Genomic DNA, 25,291 nt, shown 5'->3' with positions numbered 1-25,291 from the left:
GTAATACATTGAATGCATTTTGGATCCGCAACGTCAGCACAAAGCGGCAGGGTGAAGTGTATATTTATTTTAATGCAATGCTTCGCAAACCTTGTGTTTCCTGAAAGATAGTCCAATTAGTGAAGATAAGGCGACATTAAAAAGAACGGCAACAAGCTCAAAACATATAGGCGTTTCAAGTTTCATAACTCTGTAAATACCAATGCACAGTGAAAGCTTATTATCCAGATTTAGATGTGGCTCTTTACCCCTATCAGTGGAGACTGGTCGGCATGCTGAGCCTCCGCAACCATTGGATGAGACTGTGTGAATATTGAGCATCTTAAGATGTTTAAGTTGTGGAAGATTAAACCCACTTTTTCAGTTCCTGTGACTTTTTTTCTGAACAGCGTTTTAATCTACTAGAAAAAAATATATGAACGTAACACGAATTTTGTACTTTTTCAAATAGTCATAAGTTAATTTATATCACACAGCAAGACCGTTTTCTGACGCTTCTATCGGTTACTCTCGCCGATAATATCGTGACTGGTGCTTGAAGGGGCTTATGATTAGAGGGAATACGCCGAATGTTTGCTGAATATATTAAACAGACAAAGGAGATTGCTGAATATATTAAACAGACAAAGGACTTTGCTGAATATATTAAACAGACAAAGGAGATTGCTGACTTTATTAAATAGACAAAGTAGATAGAATTTCGGCGCACTTTTGAAACATATTGATACATTTAGGTATTTTGAATAAAAGTGTTTTAAAGAAAAGAATTGAAATTGTTTGCACTATAACATTAGTGGTATTATGTTAAGTGAACATCTTCTCACAGATAAAAGTTCTGTGCCTGGAACATTGCATATCAGTCATCCCATCCGGGTTAAGCTGACCACATTCCTGGTTATCCGTGGGATCCGGCTCCCCACGACCCCATCCTATGTATGTTGTAGAGTTGTTGAGCCACTTTTAAACCGGCTTGTTCCTCGAGACATCTCCTGTGATGGTCCTAGTGTACTCTCATATAAACATAAAAATACATGGTTAAACGGTAAAGTTTATGTACATTGTAAAATCATAATATCATTCGACCGGTTCGTATAAAGTTTGGATCATGTATATACAGGACACCTTTTCGGATTTGCACTCAATCGATCATCAGTGACCCAGATATGTTAATATATTTGACCCAATCTCATTTAAATCAGCTCTCGCTATCGGTAAACAAAGATCTGAGGACTTCCTATTATGGGATGTAATGGGATGTCTTCAGATCTTTGTTTAGCGGCAGCGAGAACTTGGATCTGATTTTAGTGAGATTGTTGACATATTTGACTGCCATTACAACCTTCACCAATATCTTTGCCTTTGTTGAAATTGCATATGATTGCATATGAACTAAATCTATGAATTTCCGTTACATGTATGGTCCTCTATTACAGACTGGATAGCCTTTTGCAAACTGATATGGAGGGATCACCCGTGACAAATGGTTAACAACGTAAAGAGGAACTGGTAATGTCCGTGTTTATATGCTTATTTACATTGGGACCGTCGATCTCCTTTATATTGATTTTTTTGTTTTTCTATTAGCCTTGGTATGTATTGAAATATTTATTTATATATATATAATTATTTTTGGTCACTGATGCGTCAAATTTGGACGCGTCCTCCACATTCACCATAAAACGCTTTGAATGCTTTACTATGGCCTTGCATGTTGTAACCCTGATGAAACAACATGTTTGATAGTACATCATAAGTGATATGTAGATACCAAAGGCTGGAGCTGCAGTAACATTGCTCTGCATCAAGGAAAGTTGGCTATTGGAAAGTTGAAATAATCTTTTTTGTCATACAATCTTATTAATTTGTTTTCTCACTCTAAATCCTTATGCATTTATCTAAAAAAAATATGAAACAGATGGTACGGTTTCACTGGTGTCTGTTGTTCATAGTTCAGTTGAAGTTGATTGTCAATTTGACCATAATTAAAAAATATCATCGATATTGATATTATATCCCACTGCTTTGAAAAAACAGAAACAATAAATAGCCACTTGTCTCTAAAAGTAGGCATGGGTCACCGAAATATGATCCCCATCAACTTTTTTCTTTGACTGGGCTCGTTTTAGTTTGGCAGCCATGTTAGATTGAGTGTTTTAGCATTGTTTCTAAAATCATCTCTTCTATGCACCACATATCAAAATCTATGAACCTGCTATTCTATTGCATATGAATGGCGGCCATCTTGAAATTTACTCTTTACCAATTTTTTTAATTAATCGCATACAAATGAATCCCTTATGACCGTGTTTCAGAATAAGACAAAAGCCTCAGTCATCATTAGTAGATTGTGAACGTTTGTTCTTGGTCGCGTGTCAGTAGTCACGTGATGTGACAGCTAAAGCTTTTCAGAGAGCATTAGTCGTTTTTTAGAGTACACATCTTCACCTTGTCAAACTTCAAAACTATCATTTAAGATTTTAGATTTGTCCCTAATATTATGTGGCCACTCGAAAAAAACAGTTGTCCGTGACTCTGTATAGAAAACATTGAAAATTAGTATGATGTATCGACATTATATGTTTCAGGAATTTTTTGCCTTTCCTTGCAAAAAGAAAATTTGTTTGTTGTCCAAATTGGATTTCTTATAGTTTGCTTATAAAACTGTCTGTAAAGATTTGGCTTGGATCACTGAAAGTAAGCAAGATAAAGCAATCTTCCCTGTTAAACATTTCATATTCTTAATTGCATGTGGAAAGTCACATGTCTTGGCGGCCATATCGGACTCAAGATTTGTCTTCCAAAATTTCCTCCTCTCAATCTGCATACGTCAAAATGTTGCACAAAGTATACATATACGGAACATTAAATTTATCATATAATGGGTAAGGTTTCTCGGCAAGATAAAGCAAACGGATATGCAAATAAAGAAGCAACTACGAGGGCTGGTCAAAAAGTTCTAAGCCCAACAAAGAAAATCAACAATTGTGAAAGTGTTTTTAATTTTATTTTTCAACTTTATCTCCCCGCTTTTCAATACACTTCTCATATCGATAGTGAATATTGTTTTGAAGCCAAATGTATAACAAACAAGAAACATTCTGCAGTTGTCAATGGCATATCAGCTAAGGATGAACAGATAAGCAACCTGGTGGATGTCCTGAAGGTTATGCTGATTTCATCTCAAAAGCCATCCCCCGACCAAGTGACAATGGCCGGACATGAACGGTATAGACGACCCTTCAGAACTCGCCCTCAGTATCAACAGTATCAACAGCAACCTTCACGGTACCAACAGGCGGAGCATCGTCAACCTGAATATGAACATGCTGGACTTCGGTCATCACGACCACCAACAAATAACTGTAGGCCTTAATCTACCTCAACAATTTCAGCCTATGCAGCAGGATCCCTCCCAGGACTCTTCTCGACAGTACCAGCCAAGACGTCAGAGTCAACAGAACAGGTGCTACAGAGCTGCTGCCAGAGCTGCATACTCACACTCGCCATGCTACCATTGTGGTGAGTATTGTAATGGGTTCAATTGTGCAGGATTTCATTCAATTGTAATATGGTCAACAACCATACAACTAGAATGTGTAGGAAGGCTCACAAAGCCCAATTCATTACACCCAATGTCATGTCAAACAGAGATCCCCATAACCCCTCCCGAAACAACAACCCCCCCCCCTACTGTTTTGGGATTCTCGCCTGACACTTTGTCACATGCAAATGTCAGGCATACACAGCAAAGCATATCTTTGGAAGCACCTCTACACAAGAACACCATACTGGTTCATTTTGATGACAAAAGAACAAATGCACTCATAGACACAGGCGCATCCATCAGTTGCATTAGCCAAAATCTTTTAAACAAAATTCGGTTAGGTGATTCACAATTACACAAATCCCCCACTGAATAAGTGGTAGGATTTGGAGGTGAAAGGCAAACCATTTTAGGCACCATACAATTGTCGTTTCCAATAGGTCACCTAACGCTTTCACACAGCTTTTATGTCTTTGCAAAGCCCCACCATTCACTCATCTTATGAATGGACTTTCTTGAAAATAACAAAGTTACAGCAGACCTTGGTTCTCGAACCATTTCTATTCATGATGGGTTTATCTTTGTCTCACTGGTTCAAGCTAATACAGGTAATACAGCTCGTGCTTACAAACCAACCACCTTACGACCTAGAGGACAAATGGACATTACAGTTCGAATTTCTCGGAACACAGATGACACAGTTCTTTTATTGGAACCCACTCAAAATCTGATTAATCACAATCTACAAGACAGAAAGGTAAAACCACATTCCGTTTACTAAATCCAACTAACAGCACCATCAACTTACCAGCTTGTATAGTCCTCACAACAGTAAGTGAAGTAGATGTCAGTTCCATTCAGACTTTGCATGAGGAAGATGATTCAGTAAGCGTTCTGTCTATCTCAAGTAACAACAGCAACCAAGGTAAATCTACCAATAATATCGACTTTGATCTTTCCACTTCTGATCTCTCACCTCTACAAAAGACCCAGCTGAACACTTTTCATCAAGACAACAGAGAAGTCTTTGCTGAAAACTGGCATGAGCTGGGAAAAGCAACTTGTACCCCAACAAGATAGAAACAGGAGATGCTCGACCCATACGTTTTATAGACAGAATCCAGAAATTCGAAAAGAATGTTCCAGACAGGTACCGAAAATGCTTGACGCAGATATCATTGAACCAAGTCGCTCAGATTTGAGAAGCCCTGTTGTCATGGTCAAGAAGAAATCGGGTGATTATCGCTTTGTCATTGATTTCCGAAAATTGAACAGCGTTACTCAAGTTGAATTCTTCCCTCTACCTCGTTTTGAAGATGTGGTGGACACTATTGGAGAAACTCAAGCTCAGATATTCTCAGTTTTGGACTGCGCCAGTGGATTTTGTCAAATACCAATGGACCCAGACACAAAAGTCAGCCTTTATTATGCCAGAGAGAGTGTTTTAGTGGAATCGGATGCCTTTTGGGTTGACCAATGCACCCATGTCCTTTCAAATGTTGATGACAGATGTCCTACGTGAGATGAACTGGAGGTACCCGCTCGTATACGTCCATGACATAATAATCTATTCCAGGAACTTTGAGGAACACCTAAAGCACATCAAACAGGTTTCCAGAAGCTCCGACAGGCAGGTCTTACACTGAAACCGAGTAAATGCAAATTTGCTGAAAAGAAGGTAACTTATCTGGGTCATGTCTTCAGTAAGGATGGTATTGAAGTTGACAAAACCAAAATAGAAGCATGCCAGCTCCAAGAAATCAACAAGAGGTACGAAAGTTCCTTGGAGTTGCCATCTATTATAGGAAATTTGTTCAAGGGTTTTCACAAATTGCCTCACCTCTTAATCAGTTGCTTAGAAAAGAAGCAAAGTTCAATTGGGATGAAAGATGTCAACATGCCTTTAAAAAACTCAAAATTGCCCTTACATCTGCACCTGTTCTGGGCTATCCAGATGTAACAAAACCCTTCATTTTAACCACAGATGCTAGCGGAACCAGTTTAGGCTATATCTTAGGACAGCTTAATGACAAAGGACCGGAAAATGTGATTTCCTATGGCGGTAGATCTTTAAATGAAAGTGAAAGGAAATGGACAGTGACAGAACTGGAATGTCTCGCAGTTTTAGAAGGAATAAAAGCATTCTGTGTCTACCTCGGGTCTCAAAGATTTACAGTGGCAACAGACCACAAAGCCCTCACATGGCTTCACAAATTTAAGCAAACAGGTTCAGGTCGTTCAGCTCTCCAACTCCAGGAATACACATTTGACATCATTCACAGAGAAGGAAAGAAAAAAACAAAATGCTGATGCATTAGGGCGACCCTATCCTCCACAAGAATCAGCTTCCAAGAATGAGAATGATGACACATCAATTGTAAGTATGTCTCCAGGAATGTATGCTGATTCTCACGAAGAGCAAACAAACCCCGCTTCTTGTTCTTCCCATACAATTCAAGACAAAGTTTGAATATACAAGTGAAAAGAAGGAGATGGTAGCATCTGCTTCTACAATAGACACATCAGCGCCTGACCTTCATGACATCGCACAAAGACAAAGAGAATGTCCCGACCTCAAGCACATCATCCATTACCTAGAAACGTCTGAGATACCAGCACATTTCACAGACAAGCAAAGCAAAGGATTGGTGCACAAGTCGGTAGATTATGATTTGATAATTATCACTCAGATTGCTTTACCAAAGATCTTCAAACCAGACGCCTTGAAGTGATACCATGACTCCCTTGCTGGTGGATGTCACAAGGGTCGTGATGCCACAAGAGTTGCATTGATTCAGAAGTACTTCTGGCCTCGTCTTCATCAAGATGTTGAAGACTACATCAGATCTTGTGATGCTTGTCAACGATCAAAACGTACATATCACAACAGACCAGCACCATTGACACCATTACCTTTTTCTCGCCTCCATGTGGATTTCATAGGTCCAATCACAGGCACAGGAAGGATATAAACATATCCTTTTGATGTGTTCAGTGGATGGTGTGAAGCCTTTCCAACAAAGACTCAAGATGCCACGGAAGCTGCTACTAAATTGTATAATCAGATCTTTACATGTTATGGGGCACCTTGTACCATTGTGTCTGACCGTGGAGCAGCCTTCATGTCAAAACTGGTTTCAGCTATTTGTGAACTGTTTCAGGTCACACGTCATAGCACCAGTTCATATCATCCAATATCAAATGCTTCTTGTGAGCGTCGTAACGCCGTCATAGAGCAAGCCTTGAGAAGACACTGCAATGAAACACATTCAAACTGGCCTGGGTTGATTCCAAGCATCATAATGACCTTTAGGACTACACAATCAGAATCATCTGGGTTCTCACCTTTTCATCTCTTGTTTGGGAGAGAAATGATCTTGCCCTTTGACTCATCATTGATCCCTAAAGAAACGCTCAGTCAAGATGCAGATGCCCATCTTAAATCAACCATCGAACATCTGAAGATGGTACACAAAATTCCATCGACAAACATCAGAAAGAGCCAGGAGAAAAATAAACATTACTATGACAGAAAGGCCAAAGAAACCAGCTTCAAACTTCAAGATCAAGTATTGCTGAAGAATGAAAAGTAGCAGCCTGGCTTATCCGCAAAACTACAGCCCAAGTACATAGGACCTTACTACATAGTTGGATTAGGAGCCAATTATACATACAAGCTACGGTGTTGCCGAAAAGCATGATAAACGCAAACAGATCGATCCTATATGATGATCCAAGAGACAGATCAACACACCTAGAACATCACTACCAAGAACAAGCACAAAACGAACAACACAGATCCCAACCACAACAAGACACACAAACCAACAATCAGAAAAAGCAAGAAACCAGCCAAGAACCCAACCAAACAGATCAAGGACAACAACGGTCAGGTGAAAAAGATCAATTTCAATCATCTCACTATTTTGAAGTCGATAAGATCTTGTCATCAAAATGGGTAAATGGTACAAGAATGTACCATGAGAAGTGGAAACACATCAATTCCCTTACAAAGGATCGCTCTCGTATCACCAATGCTTTAAGTCAACATTCAGAACATCTTTCATCGTTTATGGCATCAGTTGATAACAGGTTCCAAAATATTATTCGTGGTATGAAACAAAACCACGACGATTTATGTAATATCACATAATCGGTAAATGCAGCTCTTTCGATCCTCCAATCTGAAAACGTATTCACGTCTTCCCTGCTTACCAAACACATGATGCAATCATCACATTTAAAACACGAACTCTGCCAGCTTAGTTCAGGTGTACAAGATCTACCGAAAGGAAAACTTTCTCCACTCCTTGTACAACCACAGGACATGAGACACAGTATTCGGCAAATATACATGACAAATACAAAACGTTTACACCGATGCACCAAAACACAAACTGCCATTATTCACAGCCTGAATTCATCTTTGCTCGACACCACAAGAACTTATATGTTTCTTTTAACTTCCCAACCTCAGCTATGAAAATACCAATGTCTCTTTATGAAATTACCTCCCTTCCTGTTCCTATTAACTCCACTTCAGCTCATGCTACCCAACTTTTAAATTTACCCAAATATTTAGCTATTTCTTCAGATGGTCAATATCATGTTCCCTTAACATACAAATATCTTTCCCAGTGTCAAGGATTCAAACAATTACAATGTCCTTTCAAGCTCGCCTTGATACCTAACACCCAGTCGTCCTGTGTTATGTCCTTGTTTCATAACAGGGTAAAAGATGTTAAACAGTTTTGCAACTTCCGTTTTCTCATCACTACCAAACAGTCTAATTTCATTCAAATATCCCCTTCCAAAGTACTAGTTTATCATGTTCCTCTAATTTCATTGGACTGTGAGTCAGGTTTAAAAATGGTAAAAGGTTGTAATTTCTGCATATTGTCCATTCCATGTCGATGTGCGCTATCTACCCAATCACTATTTATTCCTGTAAGTCTTAATTCATGCAAGTAACACTGTTACTCCTTCTCATCCAGTCAATTTAGCCTTGCTACAACAATTCTTTGAGGGCAATACATTAGAACCACTAACAGGAACCACCACCTACCTATCTCCTGTCAAAGTTGAAATTCCAGACTTTCACATTTATTCACACAACTTTTCGAACATCATAGCTAATGACCATAATAGTCACCGCAATCTCAGACGTATGGCTGAGAGCGCTAAAAAGGACCAACCCCTTTTCCAAACACGTACTGAACCCATATTGGATGGTCAAGTAAACTTACAAACGTAATGGTTAGATGTTACATCTATGATTTCCTATGCTTCCTTATTCATGGTATGTGTGACCGCCTCCGTGGTCTAGTGGTAGAGTGTCCGCCCGGAGAGCGGAGGGTCGAGGGTTCGATCCCCGGCCGCGTCATACCAATAGACGTTAAAAGATGGTACTTGTTGTTACCCTGTCTGGCGCTCGGCATTAGGAGGCTAAAACAAGGACTGGTCGGCTTCATGTTAAACTGCGGCATGGTATCTCAGTGAGCTAGCACTATAAATCGGCATCAGTACGGACCAGTACAATCAGCCACACAAACACACACACACGTACATGCACGTCGCTATATAAGTGCAACAATCTTGGACGCGACGTTAAACCCCGTTTCACCTCACCTCACGGTATGTGTATTATCTATTATCAGTTTTTGGATGTTTTTTGTTTTTTTTAATTGCCCTTACAGCATTGATAATACTGTTTACACAAACTCCATCTGCCAAAGCCTTAGGAGATCCGACCGTTCTATCCTTTAAACATTTCATTTGAGAACCACCCCTCACCCCCCCCCCCCCCCCACCCCCCCCCCACCCCCACACACACACACACACACACACCACACACACACACACACACACACACACACACACACACACACACACACACACACACACACACATTGATGTAAAATATGCCTTCCCCTTAGCATCATCATTGGTTGGTATCTGTACATTGATAGTGCTTCTTCTATTCATTTCGAAATTGATTAAGAAGCGTTCCCACACCACTGAGATACATTTGGAAATCACCACAGGTTCTGCGTTCTCATGGCATTCATTCACCTGATTCATTCACCTGATGAATAAGTAAGCATATACTCCAAAACGTTGTGTTCCTCATAACAGGTGCAGAATAATTTAGCTATGGGTATATAAGTTACCAGTCATTATATTGATATTATATTATATTGATAGCGATGGTGACATTAACTAACAACAAGAGACAATAGGCTGATAAACGATTTCTTGATGGTCACAGGTCACAGAGTGCACAGGTTGTCCCAAATCATTTTAATGTGCAAGTGACAACAATATACAGCTTGCAGCAACAACTCAACACAACCAAAAGCATCGACGACCGTCCACGTAGTGGTCAGCCAAGAGTCTCAACGCCTCGCGAAATTGTAACATGCGTCGCCATCACATGCAGAACCGTTTCCTCGGCCCTGTTATCAGCTCGGCAGACGATCGGCACCCACTTATCAGTACTGATACAGTGCTATGTCGCCTCATCGCCAGCAACATCTGTCACCTTCCTGCTCGAGTGCCCATCCTTACACACAGACATCGTCAGGTACGACTCGGATGGGTAACTCAGTGTCAACATTGGCGTATTCAGCAATAGAGGAACGTCATCTTCTCTCTGACGGCGGATGGTGAGGTCATGATCTGGCGCAGACGTAGTGAACGATTTGCAGACGCTCGTGTGCTTGAAAGAAACTCATGTGCTTGAAAGAAACTCATGTGCTTGAAAGAAACTCATGTGGAGGCCCAAACAGCATGGTGGGGCGGAAATAATTAGACAAGTCGTCTTCTAAAATATTGGACCAGGCAGGAGTAGTGCTCAGACCTTATGTCTTTCATCAATGCAGCATATTCCAGCAAGACAACGCTCGTCCCTCTACAGCTGGAGCCAGTGGAGACACTATGCCTTGGCCTGCCCTCAGACCGGATTTGAATCCAATAGATCGCTTGTGGGACGAGATCCAAAGACGTCTTAATGACCTCCAACCGAGGCCAACAACCGCAGTCTTTCTACGCATATGGGCCTAGATATCCATGGCCTTTATCAACCGCCTGGTGCACTCGATGCACATAAGATGTGTCGCCATCATTAACGCTGCTCATGGTGGGCATATGAGATAGTAACTTTAATCCTACAAATGTTGCGGTACATGGCGTTGCCCTTAATTTAAAACGCAAATAACTAATGTTAACACTGTGTTCATGATCTGTGTTAAATCTTGACATTTTCGGCTGTTAGATATTATGTATTTGAAAATAATGTTCCAATGCCTCAAGGATCTGGTGTTTCTTTTGCTGTAAATTAATCATTTCCAGTTTGGGAAAACTCATGTCTAATGTGGTAGAACTTTGAAACAGGGACCTATCCTCTAACCACAGGGGTAGAAACTAATATATTTAGTCCACTAATCCTTTTAATGATAACAGAAAGCAAAACCCTTAAAAATGGCAAATTTCTTCTGGTCCTTATGATACCTTAACTATTGGGCAGTTTGGCAAGGTCTACAGTACAAATGGACAAGTGCCAATTTCTAACGCTGCACTACCGTACTTCTGAAATTATAACCACTTCCGCTTTAATGACAGCACGTACAGTTTGGGCAAAATATGCTAACTGCATTACGCAAAAACAAAATGCATCGTTCTTTTTACCGTGATATAGAAGTTTTCAACATTTCCAGTCTGATAACATTTACCTTCAATATTAGCCATCAGCTGCCAGACAGTTTTAATTTGATAGCATTTGTGGAGTTACAAATCTAAACTAACTCTAGCATTCTGCAAACGCTGTCTGGATCCGGATGTTCGCAAGTCCTTCAATGAGAGAATGCGCCTCTTTACATATGCCAATAATGATATCTTGATATTTTTATCATTGGAACACAGTTTTAATTATCATGATTTCCATGTTACAGCAATAACGGTTGTGGTGACCTTCACACATGGAGTGGCTTCAGACGCTATGTATTTACTGTGATCTAGCCAACTGCCAGTACAATACACATACTTCTCTGCAATGAGTACTTACTGTTGTCTCTACTAGTATGTACCAGCGTGCCAGTGCAATGTAGAGACACCTTGCATTGAACTGTTTCTATTGTCTTTACTGGTATCTAGTTGTCTGCCAGTTCAGCAAACGCTTACTTCCCTTGAGAACCTACTGATGTCTGTACATATACTTAGATCTGGTTACCTGCCAGTACAACACACTGACACTTTGCATCACAACGCACAACGCACCTTGTATTGAACAATCGCCACGGCAGTTTTCCACGGATTGGAATGCATTTGTTAAAGGTCATACTTCAGCCATTTTGCGTTTGCCATCAATAATCAATTCCACATGCGATATTATGGGCACCAGATGATACCAGATGATAGTACATGGAATTGTTAATGTATTATCTCTTTAACACTCTGGATGCCAGAGGGACATATGTGTCCCTCCTCTTCAGCCCCCACTTTGAAGTCGAATGTTTTGGAAAATACGCAAACACGAATACAAAGTGCCGAGATGAAATCAAGCAAAATAAGTTTGGTGTGAAAACGAACGCTGTGCTCGAAAAGCTGCACTTGTTTGAAATGCACATTTTCTCCTCTTTTTAGCTATCCATTCGTCTATTGGTTCAAGGTATTGGCTCAAGATTTTCAGAATATGCATGGGCAGAAAATCGTAGGAAGAACTGGGGAATTAAAAATAGATACATTGCTATAATTTGATATTTTCAACAGAAATTCTCAAAGTTACCGTCCCGTGTGACGCAAAATCACGCACAATGACAACGGTATTTATAGGAATGGCTGACTGAATGGAATGAACAATACAACAACAAATAACAGTACATAGATTGTCAGAATGTTTCTAAGTACTTACATGTCACATTTAAGTATATACGAAGCCTGAATCAACGAAAGTTCCCTCGTGATATCCCCCGTACTGTTGACAGTGAACACGCCATTTTGTAAAGTCGGTCACAGGTAGTGATGTCATACCTCAACATTGTTGTACATGTTTGGTAATTTCTTTGAGAAACCATGCTGTTTACAGTTTCATTTATGATGTAAATTTTGCATATCTTTAAAACATTTTTTCACACAATTAATTTCACTTTGGATATTTGTCAATGTTCAAAAAGATATAATACGTAAAATTTTATTTAGGCCACAACATGTATGAACGAACCTTTGATAATCTCCTGTTTGTTTGAACATTGTTTACATAAGAGTTGATAGGTTTATAGTGTCGAATACGATATTACTTACATGTAACTGCAGCATGTACGTATTTCTTGGAATGTGTAATAGTCAATATTATAAGTTAATATAGCCAATGTCCATGAATAGCCGTTTCATTTTATTTTACAACTTAAACTGTGGTACACAGAACTGTGATATCTAACGATTCGTCAGGTGCGCGTTAGTCACAAACAATTTACGAATTATTCCTCTTCTTTTGCATTATATATTCAATGGGTTCATTCTTTTTTAAATATTGCGATCACAGGATATTCAACTGTTTACTTTATATCTCCAAGAATTGTAAAAAGTATGAAAATAAATTACCAGTGTCGTCTTTCTCCGATGTTATCAAAGACATAAAACCAACCAGGTCGTCAAACAGAATGGTGTATTTTGTATTTTGTATTTCATTACATTTGATGATAAGGCTAGTACTCCATTAATAATGGTGCAAAATTAGTCACATTACACTTACACATGCAGGGGAATGTTGTAAAGGAAGGGCCGAGTTATAGGTTAGATAGGCCCAGCCATTTCTCTATAACCTCTTTTTTACGGTTTTTTTTGTTTTGTTTTATAACTAAACGTATACAGTTTCAATATCGATATTTGTGTTTGAATAGTTTGGTTCCTAGTGAACAAAACATCACGAATATCTATTGTCCTGACTCACAGCTATTTCTCACCAAGTGGCCTGAGTTACAGTAAACTAGTGCAAAGCATAGCGGAGTTATGCCCCCTTTTCTTTGTACGCGTGTAACCTCTCTGTCGCCTTTTGACGTCATAGAGAAAAATCCGTTTTCGTCATTTACAGCATGCTATTTTTTATATTGAATGTATGTCGTTAGACATACGCAAATGCCTCCATTTGATATATAGTTATGTCGATCAGATATTAGGCAGTATTAAAAGTTTCCGTAAAGCTTCTAAATAAAAAAAATCGTTGCACAGTACTTTTATCGGTGTACGATAAAAAGCGGAGAAATTTACTGTTTTTCATCGCAGAATATATTCTCGGGCAACACCCAGAAGTGTCTTTTTTATTAAAACCGGTTTAATATTTGCAGTTAAATTTACACAATCAATTAGGAAATTTAATATTCTCCACCTCTGCGTAATTTGAGGTATATCATGTGCCGCGTCAGCGCAATTCTCGTACAACTTTCACTTTTCCGATCTTAGGAAAATGTGCATCAGAAAAACAACAACTCGGCATCCAGAGGGTTAAGGGAAATGTGTACTGATTACTCAGTAAGGATTCACTCACGTCAAACTAGCAGAGCTCGTGATAACTTTTTGAGCAATTGAGATGTTACTCTAGAATTTCTATGTTATTGGGGTTAGTACATTTGTCATTGGGTGACAAATATTTTTTCTCTGATCTATTCATCACTCTATTGGTTTTTTCCCCAAATTAGTGAACATTTTAAGATTAAAAAAATGAAATAATGTTTTAGATGTATTGGCTTGACTCCGAAATTTGCTCCAGCATGTGTACAAGCATGCTGAAAAAGCTTCATTTGGTATTTACGCGAGCTTTTTTATGCATTTGAGTTTTTCATTAAATGCATGCGTTTCTGGGCGCAAGTTAATTGAGAGTAATTGGGTTTTGATTTTGTTGGTGGGGGGGGGGGGGGGGGGGGCTGCTTATCTGAAACTCTGTACTAATAAATAACATATGGCAGGGTTCCATTTATTCAAATGGAAGTCCTATCTTTCCGATGCAAGCCCATGTGTATATAAAGCATGCTTCTGGTTATGCTACTGCCACAAGATGTCAGACTTTACTTTATATTAAATTTGACATTGGGGCTCCATCAATGTCGATTAATACTTTTTGTCAGGCATGGACGTACTTACGACTTTTCTATCTGACTTTTAACTTGTATGTATGTTCCATAAATTCTTATCCTTACTTATGTATTTTATACCACATAGAAGCAAACATATATTGCACTTAACATGGGATACTTTCCACTGTCCTTACTGTGACCTAGGTACCTGCCAGTGCACCAGACACTTAACATGGGATACTTTCCTCTGTCCTTACTGTAACCTAGGTACCTGCCAGTACACTAGAAACTTTACATGGGATACTTTCCTCTGTCCTTACTGTGACCTAGGTGCCTGCCAGTACACTAGAAACTTTACATGGGATACTTTCCTCTGTCCTTACTGTGACCTAGGTGCCTGCCAGTACACTAGAAACTTTACATGGGATACTTTCCTCTGTCCTTACTGTGACCTAGGTACCTGCCAGTACACTAGAAACTTTACATGGGATACTTTCCTCTGTCCTTACTGTGACCTAGGTGCCTGCCAGTACACCAGAAACTTTACATGGGATACTTTCCTCTGTCCTTACTGTGACCTAGGTGCCTGCCAGTACACTAGAAACTTTACATGGGATACTTTCCTCTGTCCTTACTGTGACCTAGGTGCCTGCCAGTACACTAGAAACTTTACATGGGATACTTTCCTCTGTCCTTACTGTGACCTAGGTGCCTGCCAGTACACTAGAAACTTTACATGGGATACTTTCCTCTGTCCTTACTGTGACCTAGGTGCCTGCCAGTACACTAGAAACTTTACATGGGATACTTTCCTCTGTCCTTACTGTGACCTAGGTGCCTGCCAGTACACTAGAAACTTTACATGGGATACTTTCCTCTGTCCTTACTATAACCTAGGTAACTGCCAGTACACAAGAAACTTTACATGGGATACCTGCCAGAAAAGCAAACAGACACTTTGCGTGGGACACTTTTCACTGTCCTTACTGTGATCTGGGTACCTGCCAGTAAAAGAAACAGACACTTTACATGGGATACTTTTCACTGTATCCCATTTCCCCGTGGGATACTTTCAAATGTCTTTACTGTGATCTAGGTACCTGCCAGTACAACAAAGAGACACGTCCAAGTGACGTTTCATTGTTGAAAGTGTAGCAACCATTAATAAGTTGTGTAAAGGTCAGATTACATACTACGGGTTCTGAGACTGATAGTAGTAGAAAGTCACAATGTACAGAATGTAACGTTATGCATGTCAAACATATATCATCTTTATGAACCTTTCTTTAATCTTATACAAGTATTACACAATAATGCAATATTACAGAAGTCAGTTTAAATGGTACGTTTGAGATGTGATTAGCAAATTGAATGTAAACATAAAGACAAATGTATCAACACGAGACATTATAATGACAGATTTTTAACATAGTACAATGCAGCCTACCCTACGAGTGACACGGGAGAGTGTCCATGCACCCAGAAATAGGACCACCAACGCAAGCCAGAATCTTATAGAAAGCACACTACATTGATCAGATGTATTCCTTATCTAATATGTATTAGTATATTAAGAGCTACCATGATATCAACTGAAGCATACATCATTGTTATTACCGCTGTAATAACACTACCATAACACCGCAGGCAATGCGGGACTGATAAGACATTTAAATCGTACAACACAGAATACACAGACCACGACATACGAATTACTAGCCAGCATCTTGACCATAACATACAGAACATAAAGAAAACAAATCATAATCACATCCTTTCAAGATTAATATAGGCGTGATATAAGAAGTCACGATACCAAACCAAAAAATCAATTATGTATGCGTGGAATGTTTGACAAGATGTCAATTAAAGCGCAAGATCAATAACCATAACCTTGCTGCTTAAAGGAGGGACCATCCTACGACTCCGACGATATCATTCGTATATCATCAAGACACACCATGGTCTTCAAAATAGATTTACATTTCAACTGTGATTTGTTGTTATACTCCAAACGTTTTTCTTCACATACCTTGATCCGTCTCAACACTTCCAATCAGTTTGTTCTAAGGCGTTATAATAAATCAATTGCAATCTCGTTACAGGACGACTATCTTTTTTTACATGTGTTTATTGTTGAATTCGTTGATGGGTGGGGTTTCAGAAAACTGAAATAGAATGAAATACGATCCTTACTTTAGGGCTGAACCAATTAAATAGTCAAAATTACCAATTTAAAACAAACAACTTTCTGACTCAAAATTGCTTTTAACTGCAGAATAATTACTAAATTGAAGTTATGAATGCGTTGATCAATTGATAAATAAAATAATATTAACTTTGGCATTGAATAGAATTAGTTAACTTACATTTGTGTTGCTTTACACTTTAGAGAATTTAACCGTGGTACTGGCAAGATGGAGATTTGCCTTATTGTGAGAGGAACATGTGTTTTTAGATCATGTGACTTGAAATTAAATTGGGTCTGTAAACAAGTTAATAATCTTTCTGAAAAAAATTCTTTGAACTCACAATCTCAAAGATCATGTGACATATTAGGACGAAACCATTGACTTAAAGATAGCCAAATATTTAACTTAGAAAAACTTTAAAAAACTGTAAAAATAAATGAAACTTAAACCATTACCAAATATAGAAAATGAAATTGTTTAAAACAAAACTCTTGAAACAGATGGAAAAAACACCATTTCAGCATTGACAGTCAGTATATGTTTGTTGTAACCCCAAACAATGTAAGGACAATGTGTTGACATGGAGATATCAGTACAGGTTTGTTGTAACCCCATACAGTGTATGAACATTGTGTTGACATGGATATATCAGTACAGGTTTGTTGTAACCCTATACAGTATAAGGACAATGTGTTGACATGGAGATATCAGTATATGTTTGTTGTATCCCTATACAATATAAAGACACTGTGATGACGGAGATATCAGTATATGTTTGTTGTAGCCCCAGTATGTTGACTTGGGGATCTAGTCCTGGTACTGCTAGCTTGCTTGCATTCAAACATTGCCCGCCGGATCAGCTTTATGGCAACTGTGGTACATGAAACGCTGATCCAACGTCTATTTTATGCCCCAATTCCCCCTAGGTAAATTGAAATATTAATGTGTTTTCCACGCTAAACCATTTATAAAGTCTCTGAACGACCACTGCATGATGCAAGCACAACTTTTGATCTATTTGAAGCACAATTCACTTTTAAGTTTTACTCTATCCATGTTACAGTAGATTTATAAATTGCATCGTATTTGGCAGGGTATTCCTGCATGCTTTGATGTAAGGCGAAAACAAAAATACAAATGGTCTTGCAGTAGGTATTTTTTGTTATTTCGCAAGAATCATATAATATGTAAATTGTCCACAAATCTTTTTCAAATTCATTAAAATATTGCACATTTAAACAATCAGTCATCAGACCCTGCACAATCCAAGCACAATGATGCAAAACATTTGAATTTTTCTTGCCCTTATCCCCCATATATTGAGCGTTGAAGACGCTTCATTTATTAATGAAAAAAATATCTACATACCTTAATAATTGGTAAGATGGCCTTTCATAGTCAGAACTTTAGATATCCGGCGTGTAATAGATTCATAAAGGCCACGAATAAAGTCTAGCTCAATGTCCTGCCAAGTGATATGGATCACTTCAAACAGCTGATCTTGGTTAGTGATGTCGTTTACGGTGTCCTGTAGTTTTTTCTTTAGTTTTAGCCAAACATTTTCTATAACATTTAAATCAAGTGATTGTGCTGGCCAATTCATCGTGTTTATGGCATTGTTGTCGATGAATTTTTCACAATATTTGCCCTATGAACGGGCACATTGTCGTCTTGAAATATATAGTTACTGTCTGGAAAATGTCTACAAATTACTTGCCACACATTATTGTCCACAATTTCTATGTATTTCTGGGCATTGATGTTACCATTTACACGCACCAAAGACCCCACACCATGATAACTGATACTCCCCCACACCATCAAACCCAACTTCCTGGTTCGAGGGGGACACACGCACTCGGATTGATCAATCATACACTCAATCATTCATGCACCCACTCAGTCATACACTCACTCATACACTCAATCACTCATACACCCACTCACTCATACATCCACATATACAATCACTCATACGCTCACTCATACACTCACTCATACACTAACTCATACACTCACTCATACACTCACTCATACACTCACTCATACACCTACTCACACATACACTCAATCACTCATACACCAACTCACTCATACACCCATTCACTCATACACCCAGTCACTCATACACCCAGTCACTCATACACCCAGTCACTCATACAATCGCTCATACGCTCACTCATACACTCACTCATACACTCACTCATACACTCACTCATACACTCACTCATACATTCACTCATACACCTACTCACACATACACTCAATCACTCATACACCAACTCACTCATACACTCACCCATACACATATACACTCACTCACTCATACACTCACTCATACACAAATACACTCACTCACTCATACACCCACTCACGCACACACACTCAATCACTCATACACCAGCTCACCCATACACTCACTCATACACCAGCTCACCCATACACTCACTCATACACTCACTCATGCACTCACTCAAACACTCACTCACTCATACACTCACTCATGCACTCACTCATACACTCACTCATACACTCACTCACTCATACACTCACTCATACACACACTCACTCATACACTCACTCAATCATACACCCTCTCACACATACACACAATCATTCATACACCAACTCACCCATACACTCACCCATACACTCACTCATACACTCACTCATACACTCACTCATACACTCATACACTCACTCACCCATACACTCACTCATACATTCACTCACTCATACACTCATGCACTCACTCATAAACTCACTCATACACTCATTCACTCATACACTGATGCACTCACTCATAAACTCACTCATACACTCACTCACCCATACACTCACCCACTCATACACCAACTCACCCATACACTCACTCATACACCAACTCACTCATACACTCACTCATACACCAACTCACTCATACACTCACTCATACACTTACTCATACACTCACTCATACACACACTCACTCATACACTCACTCACTCATACACCCACTCACACATACACACAATCATTCATACACCAACTCACCCATACACTCACTCATACACTCACTCATATACTCACTCATGCACTCACACATACACTCACTCATGCACTCACTCATACGCTCTCTCATACACTAACTCACCCATACACTCACTCATACATTCACTCATACACTCACTCATGCACTCACACATACACTCACTCATGCACTCACTCATACGCTCTCTCATACTCTAACTCACTTATACACTCACTCATACACACACTCACTCATAGAATCACTCAATCATACAACCACTCACACATACACTCAATCACTCATACACCAACTCACCCATACACTCACTCATACACTCAATCATGCACTCACTCATAAACTCACTCATGCACTCACTCAAACACTCACTCACACATACACTCACTCATGCCCTCACTCATACACTCACTCATACACTCACTCACTCATACACTCACACATACACTCAATCACTCATACACCAACTCACCCATACACTCACACATACACACAATCATTCATACACCAACTCACCCATACACTCACTCATACACTCACCCATGCACTCACTCATACACTCACTCATGCACTCACTCATACACTCACTCATGCACTCACTCATACACTCACTCATGCACTCACCCATGCACTCACTCATGCACTCACTCATGCACTCACTCATACACTCACCCATGCACTCACTCATGCACTCACCCATGCACTCACTCATGCACTCACTCATGCACTCACTCATACACTCACTCATGCACTCACTCATGCACTCACCCATACACTCACTCATGCACTCACTCATACACTCACTCATGCACTCACCCATGCACTCACTCATGCACTCACTCATGCACTCACTCATGCACTCACTCATGCACTCACTCATACACTCACCCATGCACTCACTCATACACTCACCCATGCACTCACTCATACACTCACTCATGCACTCACTCATACACTCACTCATGCACTCACTTATACACTCACTCATGCTCTCACTTATACACTCACTCATACACTCACTCACTCATACACTCACTCATACACAAACTCACTCATACACTCACTCAATCATACACCCTCTCACACATACACACAATCATTCATACACCAACTCACACATACACTCACTCATACACTCACTCATGCACTCACTCATACACTCACTCATGCACTCACTCATACACTAACTCACTCATACAATCACTCACTCATATACTCACTCATACACTCACTCACTCATACACTCACTCATACACTCACTCATACAGTCACTCATACACTAACTCACTCATACAATCACTCACTCATATACTCACTCATACACTCACTCACTAATACAGTCACTCATACACTCACTCACCCATACACTCACTCATACACACACTCACTCACTCATACACACACTCACTCATACACACACTCACTCATACACTCACTCAATCATACACCCACTCACTCATGCACTCATTCATACAATCACTCATACACACACTCACTCATACACTCACGCATACACTCACTCATACACTCACTCACTCATACATCCACTCTCTCATACACTAACTCATACACTCACTCATACACTATCTCACTCATACATTTACTCACTCATAAACTCACTCATACACACACTCACTCATACACTCACTCACTCACTCATACACTCACTCATACACTCACTCATACACCCACTCATTCATACATTCACACATACACTCACTCACTCATACACTCACTCATACATTCACACATACACTCACTCACTCTACACCCACTCTCTCATACACTCATTGACACAATAGTTGTGCTCTGTATATGTAGATAGTTGTGCTCTGTATATGTAGATAATTGTGCTCTGTATATGTAGATTGTGCTCTGTAGATGTAGATAGTTGTGCTCTGTATATGTAGATTATCCTCTGTATGTGTAGATTGTGCTCTGTATATGTAGATTGTGTTCTGTATATGTAGAATTTGCTCTGTATATGTAGATAGTAGTGCTCTGTACATGTAGACAATGCTCTGTATATCTAGATAGTTGCGCTCTGTATATGTAGATAGTTGTGCTCTGTATATGTAGACAGTGCCATGTATATGTAGATAGTTGTGCTCTGTATATGTAGATAGTTGTGCTCTGTATATGTAGATAATGCTCTGTATATGTAGATTGTGCTCTGTATATGTAGATAGTGCTCTGTATATGTAGATAGTTGTGCTCTGTATATGTAGATAATTGTGCTCTGTATATGTAGATTGTGCTCTGTAGATGTAGATAGTTGTGCTCTGTATATGTAGATTATCCTCTGTATGTGTAGATTGTGCTCTGTATATGTAGATTGTGTTCTGTATATGTAGATTGTGCTCTGTATATGTAGATTGTGCTCAGTATATGTAGAAAGTTGTGCTCTGTATATGTAGACAATGCTCTGTATATCTAGATAGTTGTGCTCTGTATATGTAGATAGTTGTGCTCTGTATATGTAGATAATGCTCTGTATATGTAGATTGTGCTCTGTATATGTAGATAGTGCTCTGTATATGTAGATAGTTGTGCTCTGTATATGTAGATAGTTGTGCTCTGTATATGTAGATAATTGTGCTCTGTATATGTAGATTGTGCTCTGTAGATGTAGATAGTTGTGCTCTGTATATGTAGATTATCCTCTGTATGTGTAGATTGTGCTCTGTATATGTAGATTGTGTTCTGTATATGTAGAATTTGCTCTGTATATGTAGATAGTAGTGCTCTGTACATGTAGACAATGCTCTGTATATCTAGATAGTTGCGCTCTGTATATGTAGATAGTTGTGTTCTGTATATGTAGACAGTGCCATGTATATGTAGATAGTTGTGCTCTGTATATGTAGATAGTTGTGCTCTGTATATGTAGATAATTGTGCTCTGTATATGTAGATTGTGCTCTGTAGATGTAGATAGTTGTGCTCTGTATATGTAGATTATCCTCTGTATGTGTAGATTGTGCTCTGTATATGTAGATTGTGTTCTGTATATGTAGAATTTGCTCTGTATATGTAGATAGTAGTGCTCTGTACATGTAGACAATGCTCTGTATATCTAGATAGTTGCGCTCTGTATATGTAGATAGTTGTGCTCTGTATATGTAGACAGTGCCATGTATATGTAGATAGTTGTGCTCTGTATATGTAGATAGTGTTCTGTGTATATAGATTGGGCTCTGTAGATGTAGATAGTTGTGCTCTGTATAGCATAGCAGGAGATTCACTTTAAGTGGGACACTAGTAATTATAGCCTCCAACCAGGAAGTACCTCGCCTGTTTGTTCATGTGACGGTAGCCTGTGTAGAGTTTGTTTACAGCTGCACTAAATGTGTATGGATGTGCATCTTTGAGAACAACATGTCACTGCGTTAGAAGACACTCTTTAGTGTAAATACATTGCAAGCGATTCCATGGCATTTGGTTAACTAACCAAGCATCACATGTTGCCTTCATGTTAAGATAGGGGGATTACTGCTTCCCGACTGACTGATAACAGGATGGGTGGGGCGTGTGTTGCATTATTGCGCTGAAACACGTCACTAATTTAGTATTGTTCTCTCCAGGTTTTTATGATAATGATTAGAAAACCAGTCTGTGAATTCTTAACTTATAATGATGATGGATGGATGGATGGAATGGATGGATGGATGGATGGATGGATGGATGGATGGATGGATGGATGGATGGATGGAGGTGGTGGTTGTCGTGGTTGTGGTGGTGGTGGTGATGATGATGATGATGGGTGATGGATGATGATGATGGTGATGGATGATGATGATGATGATGATCAAGTAATGAATTTAATGAGACTGTCCAACACATTGTCAGTGGATGCCCTGTATACTGCCCCACCGATGCCACCCGCCACAAACACATGCAACGGCAAGTCAATCATTCACCTGACCCAACACGGGAACATATGGTACAAGTCAAATAGGAAATTGCAGCGGACATCATTTTTGTCACTGATGCGTCAAATTTGGAAATGTCCTCCACTTGTCTATCATAAAACTTTTTGAAAGCTTTTCTGAGGCCTTTAATGGTATAAGCCTTGATCAAACAACTTCTGAGCAAGAGTTGTATGACCCTCTTGGTAATCTTGGTGGTATGAGCATGCTCGATTGTGTCTCATAAGTTGTAAAATGTGAACACCAAAGACTAGAGCTGTATATAAGAAATGACTCCTTGTTTGGGGTTTCGTACCCACTTCGCGAATTCCGGAAGGTATCACTGATTTTCAGTTGTCCATTCACAGAACTTCCAATTGCCTTTTATGCCCAATGGAGTCCATTTCGGGGAATAATCCAAAAACTAACATGGAAATACCCAAAACAAAAACGAAAAGGTCAAAAAATAAAATGAAAAAGTGGTGGAAATAGTTTTCTGTACTTTATTTTAGTTTTGACATTTTCGCTTTTGTTTTTAACATTTTCATTTTAGTTTTTGACATTAGCTAGTTTTTTACATTTTCTCTTCAAAATTCAGCGATTCAATAGCTACTTGAAAGTACATTTTCCGTGTTTTCGGTGTGTTTTATACACGATTTATCACTTATTTGTATGACAAATTGTGTTAATTTGCAAAAGGTTACGATAAAAGTAAGTGAAATATCAAAATATTGAAAAACAGACTCCATGTCCCTCATGGGCCACGTAAAACGGATTATATTCTGGTGGTGACGTTATATATTAATTATAAACCTGAAAACCGGTGTGTACACTTTGCCTAATTCATTTATACCACGCTGATTTACACACTGTGCACATCGCCTTTTATGCTTCCCAAAACTGAAAGCATACCGTAGTAACAAGTGACAAGGAGGACATAATACTTCAGACCTATCGGTGTCACAGTGAACTCGATAGGTAACACTCTCTGTACAGACTCTTGATAACATTGATTAGAATTATGAGGGATACTATCAATCTCATATTAGTCTAAGGAGCAGTGAAACGTGGTTTATTAGTTGAAAGGGTTAAGACCGGAACTGATATCTGATACGTCAACATGCCCTCCTTCCCTGGAAAAATATAATCTGGTTAGGGCATGTCGTTTTTGTTATTGACATTTTCATTTTAGTTTTTGACATTTTCGCTTCACATTTCAGCGATTCAATAGCTACCTGAAAGTACATTTTCCGTGTTTTCGGTTGTTTTTATGCACGATTTATCACTTATTTGTGTGACAAATTGTGTTAATTTGCAAAAGGTTACGATAAAAGTAAGTGAAACATCAAAATATTGAAAAACAGACTCCATGTCCCTCATGGGCCACGTAAAACGGATTATATTCTGGTGGTGACGTTATATATTCATTATAAACCTGAAAACCGGTGTGTACACTTTGCCTAATTCTGTTATACCACGCTGATTTACACACTGTGCACATCACCTTTTATGCTTCCCAAAACTGAAAGCATACCGTAGTAACAAGTGACAAGGAGG

At 39.2% G+C, this 25,291-nt stretch overlaps 1 protein-coding gene across 1 annotated transcript in view; it reads left to right on the top strand.

Annotated features, from left to right (window-relative positions):
* Positions 1–9,962: 9,962 nt before the first annotated feature.
* The window catches only part of LOC139456975 (soluble scavenger receptor cysteine-rich domain-containing protein SSC5D-like), a 21,114-nt gene continuing 5,785 nt past the window's right edge, over positions 9,963–25,291 (top strand). The window contains 1 exon segment of the mRNA XM_071238437.1: positions 9,963–10,127. Coding sequence (XP_071094538.1) covers positions 9,963–10,127 — 165 coding nt within the window.

Source organism: Haliotis cracherodii, unplaced genomic scaffold (assembly GCF_022045235.1).
Source record: "Haliotis cracherodii isolate W230 unplaced genomic scaffold, xgHalCrac1.p SCAF_12, whole genome shotgun sequence".
Classification (NCBI taxonomy): Eukaryota; Metazoa; Mollusca; class Gastropoda; order Lepetellida; family Haliotidae; genus Haliotis; species Haliotis cracherodii.
The sequence above is the reverse complement of the archived record's forward strand: the minus strand, read 5'-3'. Positions and strand labels throughout refer to the sequence as shown.